General features: G+C 37.1%; 1 protein-coding gene across 8 annotated transcripts in view; it reads left to right on the forward strand.

Annotated features, from left to right (window-relative positions):
* Positions 1–14951, forward strand: part of sh3pxd2aa (SH3 and PX domains 2Aa) — an 83826-nt gene extending 68875 nt beyond the window's left edge. For 3 of the 8 annotated variants that reach the window (XM_042761476.1, XM_042761493.1, XM_042761525.1), the window contains 7 exons: positions 215–298; positions 4376–4493; positions 4851–5230; positions 5463–5477; positions 6219–6268; positions 6368–6487; positions 6845–14951. In XM_042761476.1, coding sequence (XP_042617410.1) covers positions 215–298; positions 4376–4493; positions 4851–5230; positions 5463–5477; positions 6219–6268; positions 6368–6487; positions 6845–8800 — 2723 coding nt within the window. In that variant the 3' untranslated portion in view covers positions 8801–14951. The remainder of the gene's footprint in view (positions 1–214; positions 299–4375; positions 4494–4850; positions 5231–5462; positions 5478–6218; positions 6269–6367; positions 6488–6844) is intronic. The other 5 variants (XM_042761510.1, XM_042761517.1, XM_042761483.1 and 2 more) reach the window with 3 other exon arrangements.
* Positions 14952–17823: the final 2872 nt, after the last annotated feature.

A 17823-nucleotide genomic window follows, 5' to 3' on the forward strand; every position in this document is an offset into this window, starting at 1 on the left:
CACAGTTTAACATGCGCCACTAAAATCTAATAACACGTGTATTAATCCAAGTCCTCCTTTGCTTTGCCATCATTGTTCAAGCCAAGAACCCTCCTAACCTTTTCTTTCATGTAATAATGTCTTCATTACACTAATACCATTGTTCCTCTTGGGTTGTTTATGTTGAGTTTGTCATGTCTCTATTTTCTTTCTGCTGTCTTCATTCATCTGTCAGTTACTAAGAGACGTAAGGCTCATCTGAAGAGGCTCGACCGGAGGTGGACACTAGGGGGAATAGTCAACCGTCAACAGAGTCGAGGTGAACACACATGCAATCACGCATGCCTGCATAGACTGATCACATGCAAGCACTCACGTGTGTGACCAATCTGCATGGTGCGTTTGTGTGTTTGTGCAGGTTTGCACAGTGATTTGCTTAAAACTGCACACAAACACGCTCTTTAGAAACCTAAACTCTCTTTCTGAATCCAGCTGCAGGATCTGGCTCCCAAAGCATGCTGGGTGGCCTGTTTCATATGCAAGCCATCATAAAATCTTTATTATACTTTGCTTTATGTCTGTGCTTGTGATTAAATGTGCATGAATTCAAAAGGAGATAATTAAGTGTGATTTTAGATGAAGAAAACAATTTTAAAAATGAAGCCAATTAGTTCTTTTTTAAGATGACTGGTTTAGAAGAATATAATAATTGTGAAATATTGTAGTCTGATCTAGATTAAAAATTTCATGTATGGCATTAGAGTACAGAGTTCCAGAATCTTGTTCTTAAGGCTAGTTTATGCTAGTTAGTACTGATTTGGTGCTGGTTTAGCTGGTGGACCAGAAATGATGGTCAGCCAGCTTGATCTTTATACTTTTCTTCTAAAGCCTACTGACTAAGTAACTTTTGCCAGTTAAGACAATTATTTAAAGAGATAGTTCACCTAAAAATCTAAATTCAGTCAGGATGTCTCCCTCATGCCATTCTAAACCCGAATGGCATTCAGAGCACCAGCAAAATCCTGAAGAATGTTTTTGTCAGTACAACAGAAGTCAATGAGGACTCATGTTGTTTGGACCCCCGCTGACTTCCATTGAATAGACAGAAACATTTTTTCAAATCTTTGTTGGTGTTCTGCCAGAATTCTGAATTCAGCTGAATTTAGTCAGATCTGGCATCCTGCAGTTTGGCTACATGTCAAATAATTGATATAAACAGTGCATAAACTCTAAACTCGAGGTAGAGGATGAGTTGAATCATGCATGAGGCTTGCCCTTTTAAAATCACAGTGTTTGATTCTAAACACCCAGACCTCAGATGAGGATTAATGTCCAGACCTTTGGTGGAAATGTGTGTTTGTATGGTGAGGAGTCTCCTTGGAGATCCGCTGTTTCATGTTGAGTCATAAGAGGAATGGACCTCCAAGCTTTAGAGTTGTAATTCCCGCAGTTTTCCGTCTGTGTACTCTTGGAGTGTGTTAACATGCTGTGGACACCAGGAACATGGCGCTCTATAGAGCATGCTGGATCTGGAATTGGTGGAAGCACATGGTAAGAGCTTTTCCATGCTGTGTTGGCAGGTGGATGAATGGGACTGGATGAAAATATGAAATCCCTGATCTTATGGGATGAGTTATGTTAAGTCTGTTCAAATGTCTGTCCTTCAGTAAAAAATGTCTGTCCTTCATTCCCTGTTAACTGTTATTTTGGATGAAATCGTGGTCAAATTTTCTCTTCTCTTTTGATAGGGACTCTGGTTTCAGATTAAATGTGACACTGTTACAGTAACTCTGTGGCTGTTTTTTCCTCATTATTTTGCCTTACTTTGTTTCTGGATCATAGGAGAAGTAATTGGAAACTCACAGTGGAAAGTGTCATTGGCTCACTGTGTGTGACTGCATTTAATCCTGTTATTTTTTACTGTATACATACTAATGAGTCGGAGAGCACTACGGATGATCCGGAGACAAAGAGCAGCCATTGGTTTCAGAGGGAACGTTTCTTCATAAACACAAATTGCAACCTACAAAACAGGTCAGAGGTAGTGACTGATTCAGAGAGGTTGCTGTCAAAGACACTAATGATCTTGGATAAAAAACTAATTTTGTAACGCAATGGTTTCAAAACTGCAGAGCCATTGGATCCTCAGTTGCAACTAAGAGAATTCTTACAAAATACATTTGAGTCTTGATGAAAATTCTGTCGTTTACTCACCCTAATGCTCCAAACCTGTATTATATTGCGCTTCCATATTCCACAGAAAGAGATGTTAGGCAATATTGCTCTTTTCCATAAAGTGAATGGGGACCAGGAGCTGTGAAGCTCCATAAATAACAAAAATACACCATGAAAGTCATGATGTTGAATATTTTATAAGTGGATAATGACTTAAATTTCTGTCTTTTCCTCAGGCAGTATTATCGTATGGCTGAAGTACACTTGCATGGTCCTTTTTGTCATTTTTGGAGCTTGAAATAACATGGTCTCCATTCACTTTCAATCACCAACATCAGCATTTTTATAACTTCTCCTTTTCTGTTATATGGAAAATGACAATCGCCAAGGGTTCAGAATGATAAAAGGGTGAGTAAATGAAGAATTGTAATTTTTGGATGAAGTATTCAGAAAGTGTAGAAATTGGCAGCGGGAACAGCTCAGATTTAGACGGAGTCTGCAGGATCCAGTAAGGTCTTTGGTTAGCTTGCATGAAATACAGCAAGCAAGTTTCGGAAAGATCAATATACTGTAATAGTTAGAATGATCTGTGTCTGCAATCTCTCTCTCTTTTAACTATTTTTGAACACATCACAGTGGTTTTTAGGTCACAGAGGCTGAGGGAGAAAATGCCTTTGTTGGTACGTGCTCCACAAGTGCATGCAAAACTGAAGTAATGTGTTCTGGACCCACCTGACTTTTTCCACCATCTAGAATCTCAGTTTTGGCTCTTGCATTTTTACCCTGACATCTCTCACTCCTGTTGATCTTATCTATCCACACTGTGACTTTCTTCTGTGGATCTCAAAAGGAGATGCCTGTGATCACTTCTTCAAAATCTTGTTTATTGTTGGTTTTAGGTCAGAAGTTCAGGATGAGAACAGCAAAGGGGAAGTTTCTTCTCTGTCATATGTTCACTTATCAGATTTCCCAGTTTGTCTGCTGCTGGGAAAGCATTAAGTGTTGAAAGAGAGACTAACTGCCCTGACCTCATGTCGTCTGTTGTTGGCAGACTAAGTTATTCACTGCTTAGAAAAACTAGATATAGGATATCCATCTCTTTTTCTGTTGTTTTTCTGTTTCAACACTTCTCCCACTATTAATATATCTTTTAGCAGCACTATTTTTATTTCTCCTTTGCTGTTCCACTCAATCTAAATTTAAAGCATTACTCTGAGCAGACTGTAGGCTATAGTCGCAAAGGAAAAGACATCAGAGTTTGATATGTACTGTAGATGTTAAAAATAGTTACGTCATATGCAAACAATACTGAATGACGTTTTATATGAGCTTTTTGGGAAGAGAAATGCTTTATAGGATCTCAAGAGGCCTCAATGAAAAATTGAATGATTAAACTTGTCCTGTTCACTAAGTGTTTTACATTATTTTCATGATAATTAAACATATTCTTCCTAATTTCTCATTATCGTTGCAGAAAACCATCTGATTCTCTTTACTGTAATAAATAAATAAATAATAGTAATATTATTTAAATTCTAAAATTTAAATGGTAAAAAATGTGCTAATTTGTTTATTATTAATATTATTATTATTTATCATGGTAGTATTTGTTGTCATACCTTAAATATATGCTGCTAAAAAAAAAAAAAAAAAAAAAAAAAAAATTTAAGAATTGAAATGTCCAGATGCATTACGGTAACTGTATTTTAGGGGAAATCATGGCGGGAAATTGTCATGATAATGTAACAGTGCTAAAGGAGAAAAAGCTTCACATTCGTAATGCAAATTAAAATTAAAATATAATTAGTGCAAATGCAAAATATTGGCCTTGATCTGGACATGTTTGTGATTGATTGACCCTGCGAGGTATTTCCTATGGAGTTCCTGCATTATTATTGTGGTTGTATTGCTCTGGTTCCATTAGTCCCACTGTCTCCTGGAGGGTTTGTTAATGTTAATATTAATGACGAATTGTGAGATTATTGTGTTATTGTGCCTGTGGTGGAAGGATGAGTGTTGGAAGGGTCTTACTGCAAACTTTGTGGTTTTACTTCTGCTCTGTTTCCCCAAAGATAGTTCGAAATTTGTAAGTTTGAAAGTTAGCAGTTGAAACCATTTATCAACCTCTTTCAGCCCGCAGAAAAGGCAAAGACCCAAGTACAAGAGAGAGAGAAAGAAAAAAAAACCCTTTCTCATTCTTTTCCCTAATCTGTCTTTTCAGAGGAGAAATATGTCACTGTCCAAGCGTATACCAGTCAGGGAAAGGATGAGATCGGGTTCGAGAAAGGAGTAACCGTGGAGGTCATCCAGAAGAACCTGGAGGGATGGTGGTTCATCAGGTAATCAATCTGGAGCTCAAACTTTAAGGTGGTATGCTGTGGAAATGTTTGCTGTTGATGTTTCATCTCGTCAGTTGTTTTTTTTTTTTTTTCATTTCCTTATTGCAAATTGATTTACATGTAGTGTGTGTGTTTGTGTGTGTATGTAAACATCAATTACATCAGTGTGTATGTGACATCAGTTTTACATCAGGAGATATGTGTCCATAAAGAGCACTATAACATCTTACTTTAAACATTATGCTGACCTCTAGTGGTCAGTATGAGAATGGTAAATGCATGGAGTTATACAATTGAATAGTACTTATTATGTATTTCCCTGTCTGGAAAGATAATACTGCTACTAATGTGTTGCAGGTATCAGGGTAAAGAGGGCTGGGCCCCAGCCTCATACCTGAAAAAACTAAAAGATGACCTTTCCCCAAGGAAGAAGACTCTGACTGGCCCTGTTGAGATTATCGGAAACATAATGGAGATCAGTAACCTCCTCAACAAGAAGGCTGTAAGCGAGAAGGACATTCAAACTGATGGAGAGGCCACCAGCCCTGAGCGCCACATCTCCAAAAGTGAAATCAGTTTACCTATCCCATATGCCCAAGAGGCTGGAGTGGCACCCACAGTGGTCACTGGTTTGGGAATGAACTCTGGATCTAGCACCGCCCTACAGGAGAACAAGAGCAGGGCAGAGCCGGGGTCACCTGCCATAGCCCGGGTGGCACCACACAGAGTTGATATAGGTGAGTAAACAGTTGGTTTATGACATGTTTAACTAGATGTATACAGCATTCACAAGTTCATAATAGAATAGAATGTAACTCAAACGTATTTATTCACTTTAAAAAAATACAGTTGCTGTAGTAATTATAGTACAATTTTATTATATTATAAAAAATATATATATTCTATATAATTATATAGCCGTATTTTATATAATAAGTATGTTTATGTTCCTGTTATTTTTGCACATAGGATTTGATGCCATAGGTAACATTTCTTTGTGGTAAACATATGTTTCCTAACATTTTGTCCGGGTGTTGTGTACCTTGATAGTGACACATCACTGTCTCTGTTGCTCAGCATTCAGCCTATCAACTGCTGTTTGCTTGCTATTTGTTTGTTCTTGTGCTTACTTATTTGTCTAATGCCAAAGGTACACTGTACAGCTGAAAAAAATCTCATAGTGCTGTACTGCTCACGACTTTCATTCTTGTAAATCTATTTTGTTGTGGATGCTACGATGCACACACTATTATTCCACCATAACAGGTTCTTAACAGACGCCACACAATCCCCAGAAATCCTGGTTTTGGTTAAAACTTGCAGTGACTGATGTGACTGCAGTTTATGTTGTATGCATGGCACTTTGTGCTAAAAACCTGAAAAACAAAAACAATTTCTCATTGGCTATTGCTTATCATTATTCTCACTACTTCATAACCAGAACACTCTCACTACAATATTTCCTTCTGAGATTTTTTTCTAAAAAATATGCTTGTTGTGAACGCATGCTTGAGTGTGTTGGAACATGTCTCTAAACTTCTCTCTCATAATGAGGGTTACTGATGGCACTGTAATACAGTTTGGCTCCAATTTTTGGTTGAAAATACAAAAAAAATTGTTGGTGAAAGGAAAACTGTGAACTCTCCTAATTTGATTAAGCTACAGTAATATTTGCTGTATTGAGCTGAGAGACAGTTAATAACATGTTTTGTATTCAACTGGCAGGATCTCCAAACCTCAGACATAAACCTCCTCCTCGAAGAGATACAAATCTGGTAAGTTAAGCAGACCAAAATCATTTATTATTATTTCAAATTCATAGAGAGCAGTTTTTACTTATTAGACAGTACTGTCTTTTCTCTTCAATACTCAAGGCATTCCAGTTGCCCAAACCTCCAGAGGCCCCTACTGTGGAAGCGGAGTACTACACCATAGCTGAGTTTCAATCCAGTATCTCAGATGGCATCAGCTTCCATGGAGGACAAAAGGCTGATGTAAGGCAGATTTATTCATACTATAATAAATGATTATTTTATTTTTCAAAAATTCAATATGAACATCTTTTGACTAATGAAAATATTAAAAAGTACATATCTATAGTGGAGTCAAAAAGTCTCAGACTAAATTGAGTATAGTATTTATTTATTTAAACCTTAATAAAAACACATTTACAGCATTGAAAATATTTAGGATTTATTTTAATTAATGTTTTTATTAAAAAATGCAAACAATTTTGTTACATTTAGTGTAAGATAAGCATTTTTTTTATTAGCAGTATTAGATGTTTAAAACCCACTTTATAATACATATATGCCATTGTATTATGTAAATATGTAATATGTGGTCTTCAGGTCATAGAGAAGAATTCTAGTGGTTGGTGGTATGTCCAGATCGGGGAAATGGAGGGTTGGGCACCCTGTTCCTTTATTGATAAACGCAAGAAGCCCAACCTGAGCCGGAGAACCAGCACACTTACCCGCCCTAAAGTTCCACCCCCTGCTCCACCAGTCAAGAAACCAGACTCAGAGGAATCACCTTCTCAGGCTGGCTCTGCCTCAAAAGCTCCCCCAAAAGCAGAATCCCCCACTCAATGTGTCTATGAGGAGCCAGAATATGATGTTCCCGCCATTGGTTTTGACTCCGATCTGGACAGCAATCCTCCAAAACAAAAAACTAATAATTCCCCGAAAACAGAGCCCCGTAAGTTTGAAATTAAAAGCAATCCAGCAGCTGCTGAAAGGATTGCACAGGCTGGCAAAGCATCGCCTTTACTAAAAGTGATGACCTCCCCCTTGAGGAAAAGAAACTCATTGGAGAATGTCAATAAGGAGGAGGTGATTTATGAAAATGAAGGATTTAGGTTCTCCTCCGATGACTTTGCCAGTGGTTGCGATTCAGATACCCCAAGGAGTCTCACATTGGGTCGAAAACCCTTTGGGTCCTCCTCTGGAGGAGGGAAGCCCCTCAGGAAGGTGTCGCCGGATCTAAGCCGGAGTCACTCTCTTGGCCGTTCTGAGAGACACAGCCCCAAGTCATCGTCAGATGAATCAGGACGCAATCCCAAAAGAGAGCCTGTCATGCGAAAAGATGTGGAGATTCGGGTTGGTCAAAGTCCCTTAGCCAGGCCCAAACCAGTGGTGCGACCCAAACCTCTGTTTACAAAGTCAGAGCCCCAAAGTCCCGAAAGAATGGACATCAGCAACCTACGCCGCAAGCTTCGGCCCACTGGAAGTCTTCGGCAAGGTGCAGTCCGTGCAGTACGTGGTGGTGAGGATTCTGAGACTGCTTCTGTTGTGTCCTCTGAGGATTCCATCTCCTCAAGAAGTACCTCCGATCTCTCCAGCGTCTATTCCAAAGGTAGCCGAGGTGGGGAATCCGACCATGAAAGTGTGCTCTACAGGACCACAGATGCCTACGAACGGGCCCAAGAGTCAGAGGTTAGCTTCCCAGCTGGTGTAGAGGTTGAGGTACTGGAGAAGCAGGAAAGTGGATGGTGGTATGTCCGTTGGGGAGATGATGAGGGATGGGCACCTACTTTCTATTTGGAGCCAGTCAAGCGTACCCATGACGTCGGTGTACAAGAATCCCCTAATGGCCCTCTTGTTGATCTTGGTAGCACCAACAAGTCCAACAGCCTCGAGAAAAATGAGCAGCGTGTTCAGGTCCTCAACAACCTAAACCAGCAGAACCTGAGGAGTATGAGCAATCCTAGCCCACCAATCCCATCCAAACCACCAGGGGGTTTTAGCAAACCAAACCCAGTGCTGAACGGTTCAGGCGTACGGATGCGTAACGGTGTCCGTCAGGCAGCAGTGCGACCGCAATCAGTGTTTGTGTCTCCACCACAGCCTCTGAAGGACACCAACATCCACACAGGGTCTTTGAGAAGAAATGAATCATTGGGTGCAGGCGACCACTTGAGGTCCACAGGCGGCGTAAGGCGAAACTCCTCCTTCTCTGCCGTGCGACCGCAGCCAGTGACCGATGTACGGGTCAGGTCTGGCACCACCATTGCAGCACCCGCCGGAAGTTCAAGCCCCTTGACTGCCCAGCGAAACGGAATTCCAATCTCTACAGTAAGACCCAAGCCCATCGAGAAGACGCACCTCATTCACAACAACCTTCGAGAGGTTTACGTATCTATTGCTGATTACCGTGGCGACGAAGAGACCATGGGTTTCTCAGAGGGCACCAGTCTTGAAGTTTTGGAAAAGAATCCAAATGGATGGTGGTATTGCCAGGCTCTCGATGGCTTACAGGGACGTAAAGGCTGGGTACCATCTAACTATCTGGAGAGAAAAAAGTAATTCCCCAAAAAAGTTTTAAACATGCACAATTGTAATCAAAATGTAAAAAGACAAACTGACTGAAGGACGTTTGGTTTGAAACTAGAGAGACAGAGCCTTTTAGAAAGGAGTTTACATTCAAACTAGAGTAATGCAGGTGAATGTTTAGCAAAATACCTGCCATAACTTTATGCCAAATGGGTGCCTTCGTACATCTTTCACTAAATGTTTAGAGGAATTGGTCAAATGCCAGTGAAGCAACGAAAATACCAAATTTCAACTTAGTGCCATAGGCCTACAAGTACAGAAAGCAACAAACTTATTTTTGTTACAACATTAATGAGAGAGAAAGATCATTTCATCATAGGTGCATAACAAAAAGTGCAAATCCAATCTTGAGCACTTGAAAACAAGAAATTCCTGTATAAAACATTTTGAACAAAAATCAACATCAATTGTTATCTTAGCATTGAGTGCGCTCAAAGAAACGTTTTTTAAAAACGTATCCTTTTTTTTTTTTTTTTTTTTTTGGAAATTGTTTTGTGTTGATGTTTGTTATATCTTCCTTAGAGATGTATTTCTGCTTTCTTGTAACATCATTACACATCAAAACTGAGTCACATCCTGTCCTGATCAGTTGCAGGTCATCATTTTTTAAGTTTACTTTTGTGTTCCCCATTCTTTAAATATGCACAGGCCAAAATGAATAAAACAGGTTAAATGAAAATAGTCTGTGAAAGCTACATGCATAGATCACCTCATGCCAGCTTAATTATTGGGTTTAAACCCAAGTTTAGTTTATAAAGTGTATCTGATTATATGGGAGGGTAGACAGCTTCAGAGGACAGGAGTTTAGATATTGCTGCTCTGTGTGTGCTAAATCTGTTCATTCAAGAAATCAGGACTGGAAAATCTTTTGTTTTGTTCAGCATTTTATCCCAGGGAAGTAGTGACATAACATTGAGCCCAAAATGTGATCACACCAAAGAAGAATTACAGACACAATTGCTAGTTTGTTTTAGAGTTAGTATTTATTTTATGGGTACAAAAAAATACAGTGTATTCAGCAAAACCTAAACGAGGTTTCAGAACTGAGAACAAAGTATATTTAATTGTTATATCTGGAAGCGCTTGATTTTTTTTTTAATCCAAAGAAAAGCACATTAATATGCAAGGTTAATTTCTACATTACGATATTGCTGGGCAGTATTGAATCTGAAGTTACACAATAAGCAGTGTAAACTACTACCATTTAAGAATAGAGTTTCATTTTCTGTTGACAAAGATATTGAAATAGGTTCACAAACTTTATCTTAGTCCATGGTCCAATCTTTCATTCTCGTCTTTATAGATGTCTGAGCTAAGAATGATTACTTCCCCCTTATTCACTCAAATATTCATTAACAACAGCATCAAACAGCTGATGTTCAAGACTGCTGAAATATTTTTCTAATGAATAGTGCGAGCTCTTAATTGAGTTTAGCACTACTTTTATTTGATTTAGTTTTCTGCTGGACAGTATTTTATTGTTAAACAGTTAAAACATTAATTACCTGCTAGATTGCAGATATATTCTATTAAGCAGAAAATTGTTTATTTTGTCTTGTCTGTTGGTTGTTGTGTGATCACACATGGACAATAATGATGAATGAAGTCGTTCATTTGTTGTCAATCAATGCATTTGAGCTTTTTTTTTAATGCACTGGTTTAAAGATGCAGTGTACTTCATCAGCACATAATTTATTTTTTGTTGTATTTATAATTTTTAATGGTTTTAAAAAATGTTTTTAATACTGTCTTGATAAGATGCCATTTTAGTGGCATTTGAGCTTGCTTTTAAAACTTGAAACTCTTGGTAGTTCTGTAGTAATTGGCTACTGGTATATACCAAGATTATTATTATTATTTTTTTTTTTGTCTCTTATGTAGGCCTCTATTAATTAGGGCAGATGAATAGTGTCTCCTACTTTCTTAAAATTGGAAGATTTTTTAAAAAAAATCTTGTGAAAATTGCTTTCACATATTTTTTTTATATTTAAAATGCATTTTCAACCAAGCTGATTGCTGCACCTTTAGCAACTGTGGACACTTCCTTTCTCGTTATTGATCCACATATAATGCCAGATTATTTAAACAAAAAGATATTTTATTTCATTTTAACATCATCACATCACTCACAGAAATTAAATAAACATTACAAAAAAATCTGAATAATAATCAATCATTCCTTCAAATTAAAAGCCAGCAGATCAAATGACATAACACTTACTAATTAAAGCAACACTATGCAAATTTTGATGCTCTAGTGGTTAATAAACAGAACTGCACTCCCGCGGAAAAACATTCTAACTGGAGTTACTTCTCCGATTTTATGTCTATGGCGATTCACGCAGGTATTTATTACTCCGCAGCGGTGACGACCCGAATAGTCAAAAAATAGTCACTTATTATAAATGTATCGAAGTGATTTGGGATAAGACAAAAAGGCGGTTTGGTAGATTAATTTATGATGCACTCGCTCATTATATATATTTTGCAAATTTTGACCACAGAAAAAGTTACATAGTGTTGCTTTAAAAACAGCAGGGCTCTATAGTTATATAGGCTATGTGGATCCCTAATTGTGACTGGACCAAATTTGATTTGAGTGTTTCATTTAAATGTTATCATTAAAAAAAAAAACAGCAATAATGGGATTTTAAAGTTCTAATTTGGGTGATTTTGTTTGTAACTTTTACATTTGAAAATGAAAATGAAGCCATTGAACTCTCAGTTGCAACTCTCTTTTTGACGATGGCATTACAGAATGTGTTGACTCACTACAACGCAGCGCTTGTGATGGATGTTGCTAAGCTCCAATAACACTTTACTCTTTCGCCTATACAATTTACAAAGGAACTGTTAAGTGTCAAACTACTTCTTATCTTATATTTACTTGTGTATCTGCTAGCTTTGTTTTATGTGTTCTTTATTTATTTAAATTTTAATGCTTTTTTTTCAGGAACAGTAGCCAATTTTCTTATTCTTTCTCCTTTTCACTATTGACATTACTCAGATGGAATGAGGAAATGTGCAATACAAAAACAGGCATCTCACCAGTTAAGAACTATTGTATTAAAGAAAACATATTTTTTTTACTTATAATTCTGACAGTTTTATTTCAAATAATGCCTGGTTTTGTACCATAGTTTTCTTTTTTCTTTTTTTCTTTTTTTTTTTTTTAATCCTCCTATTCAAAATATGTCAATGTGTGTTCAAATATGTTATGCTGAATGTTAAAATGCCCTGATAGATGGATACCTTCAGTCTACCGGCCAACCATGACTCGATTTCTGCATTCATACTTTTTACCTACTGTACTGTATCTTGCTTTAAGGGGTATAGTGACCTCACAAGCCCATGGTGAATCAGTATGGAAATAATAGGGAAGCATGGATATATCTAATTCTCTGAGGCATTTGTCAGTTCAGCCTGTCAAATCACAAATTTGAGATTGTGGGGCAAATCCATCAGCAGCTATATGAGCGCCGCACCACACTGCCAACTTCTCCACATCCGCTCCCTACATTCCACTGTCACCATTGCAAGCTTTATCCTAAATCCCAATCGACTTACATAATGTCGGATTTAGTCTATTCTGAAAATCCAGGTTTAACTTTTCACACCTTAAAATAACATGGACTGCATATATTTGCTTCTCTTCCTGTCTGAAGTCATTATCTGAGCTTACAACGCCTTTGAATTGAAATGCTTTTACTGAGAGTTTGAACATAAGAGTGGAGAATTTCACTTTGGTTGAAAATGAGGAGGGTTATGGGTGACTGTCTTTGAATTTCTGGTCAAGAGTAGCTTTTTATGAGAGTTGAAATGCCTTCACCTTTCCTTATTTAACAGGCCCTCTCATGTGTAGGTTTACTGAAGTTTCTTGCTTAATGCTGTGTTTTCTTTTCTGTTTACCTTTTGTATGAGCACATTAAGATATTAAGATTTTTTTTGAGAATGTATTGGATATATTTACAGGAATGTCCCAGGTTCTGTGACATAGTGTTGAAAATAATTTCAACCAACCCAGTCTGTTGAGAAAATGTAAGTATTTTATGAGGTATAGTGATTTTATATGAATGTCATTAGGGCAGAAACATGTGTTTTTTTAGAAAGAAAAAAAGCATTAAGTTTCACCATCAATTTGAAGATCCATGAATTTGTATGATTTGTACCGAAACGTACAATTGTAAGAAAAATAAGTTAGCACAAAGGTCCACCTTCATGAATTCATACAATGTGATTCATACTGAAATGTACAAATTTTAGAGAACAAAAGCACGATGATCCACCCTTAAACATAACCGTCAATGGGATGTAACCAGATTGTACAAAAATGTAATTATTATAGTTAGTTTTCAGATTGGTTTTCAAAGTATACAACACTTAGTATTGAACCTGGAACATCCCTTAAGCTCCTGAATTGGAATAGAAGAATGTTACTTTACAAAAAAAGATTGTGGGTGTATTTTTCTTGTTTGTTTGGTGTATTCTGCAATGGTTTGTGAACAGGAGTTTTTAAATGGTGGAAAGAGAAGGTGAATAGAGGGAATGTTTGTTTATGATGTTTGAATAGAAGGGTATCCAGTCAGGTAAAGCTAGACATGATAAAACTCCTCTAATGGGCTAAAAGAAGTGTTCCCTGTGGAAAGAAAAGCAAGGCTTTTTACGATAATCAGCACTTCAGAGAAGCTTTCCGCTAGCAGCAGCTCATTATGATGTCACAGTAGCACTGCATTGTCATAATAGCACTAGTGAGGTGCAGTGTTCTAGAAACACACTTGTTATTTCCATTGGAAAACTGGCTGCAACTGAATTCAAGCGAGCAGCCTTGTCTCCAAAGGCCATTGTTTCTCAAAACTCGGATCAGATGCCGATAATCCCTCTAATGGCTCACAGCATGTCGAGATGTCTTAACATCATCAATAGGAATCATTTGAGCTTCCTGCGTCAGCGAATGGCTTGATTTACTGAAGTGTCTACATGTCGTGTTGGTGTACAACAAAAGTTGAAAGAATGTACATGTTTGATTGTGTCGGATGTCATTTACAGGGCTTGGAAAACCTGGAAAAGTCATGGATATTGTTCTTTTGTAGTTGTGCTCATAGGTATAGGTAGATGCCCTATTAGCAGCTGTTTTTATGGGCAGCTATATGTAAGCCATTCACCATACTGAAATGGTTAAAGACGGTCCGTGAATATTCAAGAGCAATGCCAGTGTGTCTGCAACCGTAATTCCATATCTGCAAATGATTCCAGTAGGCGATTTCGTCAAACTAACACAATATAAGACTAGTTACTATTGTTTAGAAACCTTTAATATTGAGTTCATACATATTAAAAACACAAACCAACACATGTGTATCTGTGAAAGTATGTAGGCCTGTTTTAGGCATGGATCATGGTGGAGAGAGTTGTATGTGTGCTCGCTGTGATGTATGAAGTGCTTGAAAGGAGTTTGGTAGGTTTTATTTATCTTTTTCTGTGTTCATTTGCATTTTTGATCAGATGCATCAGTGTTTGGTGTGAGGTGGCAGGGTTTGTTTATGTGTTCACTTTGATGCGAACAAGGGCAGAAAGGGAACATGCTGTGGCGGTCTAATCTCTTGCTGTTTTCTGTCCCTGTCTCTGCTTGGCTGTCTGCACTAATTACCATTCTTCTCCACTTAATTAACAGTCCCAAAAAACAGCACGTGAACAGCCTTTGAACTCTTCATTATTATTTCAAAAAATACTTTTAAATCAATGTACTCCACAAGTGATTTGTCAAGCAAAATTGAATTCTCAGACAGGAAGTGAAGATGCCTACATTTATATGCCACAATGTTTTTCTGTTACAGACCATTGGATGTAAGGAATGTTTAAACCCCTCTTGTCATAAGAAATATTAAAAAGTGCGCTCTTGGACATATTGAGAAAAGGCCTTGCAACAATATTATTCAGCGCTCAGCCAAATCTACATTTTGTCTGCAACTTCAGCTATAGGTCTACAGCTTCAGCTTTTCATTTTGAGCATTTTTGTTTTGTGTTTTTTTTACTTTACATATTGTTTTTGTACCTTTTTATGTTTACATTGTATCTTGCATTGTCCTAAAGGAAAACACAATAAAATGTATCCTCCTTGTTCTTATTTCTCACTGTAATGCTTTGGTCTACATTTAGCAGAGAACATTCATCTTTCATAGATTTATATGCAGAGATTTTAGGAGTCAGGTGTTAGACCATGGGTAGTCAATGTCGGTCCTGGAGTGCTGATGTCCTGCAGAGTTTAGCTCCAACCCTGAAAAAAACCTCACCTGCCTGTAGCCTTAGTAATCCTGACGACCTTAATTACAGTAGCTTGTTCAGGTGTGTTTGATTAGGGTTAGAGCTAAACTCTGCAGAACATCGGCACTCCAGGACCGACGTTTCCTACCCCTGTGTTAGACAGTCAAGGATTTAGGGATCATGTCTCTAAATCCAACATGCCATTTGTCTTTTTCAGTTGAACACAATGGAGCAATTCTAAATACATACATACATAAATAGATAATCATCATGTATTTCTGAAACAGCATACTAACATACAACTCTTACTATTTTTGCAGTATGCAACATGTACATTTTCTGTTTGCACGGCATGGATTAGCTAAATGACATTTGCAAAATTGTGTATAACACACTGTGGAGTGCAATATATCCCACAATGCAGTGCCACAACGCTCGGCCTTTCATTTCCAGTATGAACTGGAAGTAGTTACAGTGATTGTATCCTTGTTTTGACTTTGGACTGCAAAGATGTTTGGATAAAACTATCAAATAAAAAAAAGTATCAGATAAAAAAAATATCAAATATTAATTTCTAAGATGATAGCTAGACGTACAGTGCCACTTGAAAGTTTGTGAACCCCTTGCAGAATCTGAGTAAATGTGAGTAATTTTAACAAAATTAGAGAGATCATAAAAAATGCATGTTATTTTTTATTAGTACTGTCCTGAGTTAGATATTTTACATCAAAGATGTTTACATTTAGTCCACAAAAATAAAAAAAATAAAAAAAATAGCTGATATTATTAAAATAACCTCATTCGATGCATTAAGAGCCGGGGGCTGAGAATTTGAAGATCAAGGTAAATTGTACTAAATTTGTTTTCCTGTGAAACATGCTAAGTATCTTCTGTTGCTTCCGAAGGGCAGTACTTAATGGAAAAATATTATATTTCTACAAAATAAGAAAAATTTGGACATCTCCATCCTGTTCAAAAGTTTTCACCCCCGGCTCTTAATAATGCATTGTGTTTCCTTCTGGATCATCAGTGAAAGTTTGAACCTTTTTTTAATAGTTGTGTTTGAGCCCCTCAATTGTCCCTCAATGGATCTCAAAATCATACAGTCACTGCTGGAAAGGGTTTAAATATGCAAAAGATGCTAGAAAACTGAAGATTCCACTGGACATGGAGGTTTTTCTGAAGAACAGAGCCCAGTTTAAATGTTCAGAACAAACAAGGGACTCATGAACAACCATCACAAAACAAAACAAAAAAACAGTCGTGGATCATCCAGGTAACCACACACAGTATTAAGAACCAAGGGTTCACAAACTTTTGACTGGGGTTATTTCAATAATTTTTTTTTTTTTTTTTTTTTTTTTTTTGTCTTGTGGACTAAATGTAAACATCTTTGATGTAAAATATCTTACTCAGGACAGTACTAAATAAAAAATTACATACTTTTTGTATAATCTCTCTAATTTTGTTAAAATTACATTTTCACAGATTCTGCAAGGGGTTCGCAAACTTTCAAGTGGCACTGTATGTGATGAGGTAATGTGACAATAGTGTAGCATACTGTAGGTTATTACTGTCTAAAAGTTAATGCTTGGCTAGCATGCTAACATAACCCTTACTATTGCTGCAGTAAATTTGTATAGGCTACTTTGCCTGTGTATGCGTGTAGTGCCCAGTTGACTACAACAACCTGAGTGGAAAAATTTATTGAATATATGTATTGATGGATGAATATGTGCAATAGAGCAATACAGTGGTGATGTACTCTTAGACCAGCCTTGGACCGATTCTGAAAATAAGCTCTGTCATGAAGAAAAAAATATTTTTAGATAATCTTCACAAATGAACACAGCCATAAATCCTGAAGCCTAAAAATTGCCAGAAGTAAAAAGGTAAACACATGCTAACGAGCTACACCATGGTCGTATGACTTCAACATTACCATCAGCTTCCAACAACTCTTTCAGTGTTTAATAAAAAATAAAAAAATAAATAAAAAAAACATTTCCCATGAAAGTTTGAATTAAAGTAGTTTTCAAGAGAGCAATTATAAACTGTGAAAGTGGACTAGCAAGTTAACAAGTTTTCCTGTTTGACGATGTTTAATATCGACAACCTCTTGAGTCACATTTAGCCACTTGCCTTTTTCAAGACAAGTAAAAGCTTTAAAAACACATATAATGGGGTATTACTGGTGTATTTTATATTGTAGAATAAATATGAATGAAAATATCTGAGCTTGATGTCAGGCATTTAATGAAAAAACAATAAAAAAAAAAAAAGATTTCAGGACAGAACCGGAAGTGCTACAACACTAACTCATTTCAGTGTTTTGGCCTACAAAAATACATAATCCCTACACCACTCGATGCCAAGGTCATAGGTTCAATTAAAGCAAGAAATGTGCATGCTGTTTGACGTAAGACCTCAAACCCCATTGGTTCTCGACGCGCCAGCGCCATATTTGAATATACTCGGGCGGGAAGAAAATTTGACAGCGTGATCAACGGAAGAAATATTTCCAGTGTGTAACAACTCTTATATTTACTCACTACACAAAAATACTTTGTTTTAAAAGGGATATTCTGAAAATCATCGACTCGAGGGTGAGCAAAATTATTATTATTATTTTTTTATTTCAGGTATTTATTTCTTTAAACATGGATAAGTATTTGACCAGTGTGCAAATGTTAGATGAATATGAACAAGCTTTAGAGATAAAGCTGTACGCTGAC

Source organism: Cyprinus carpio, chromosome A1 (assembly GCF_018340385.1).
Source record: "Cyprinus carpio isolate SPL01 chromosome A1, ASM1834038v1, whole genome shotgun sequence".
NCBI lineage: Eukaryota > Metazoa > Chordata > Actinopteri > Cypriniformes > Cyprinidae > Cyprinus > Cyprinus carpio.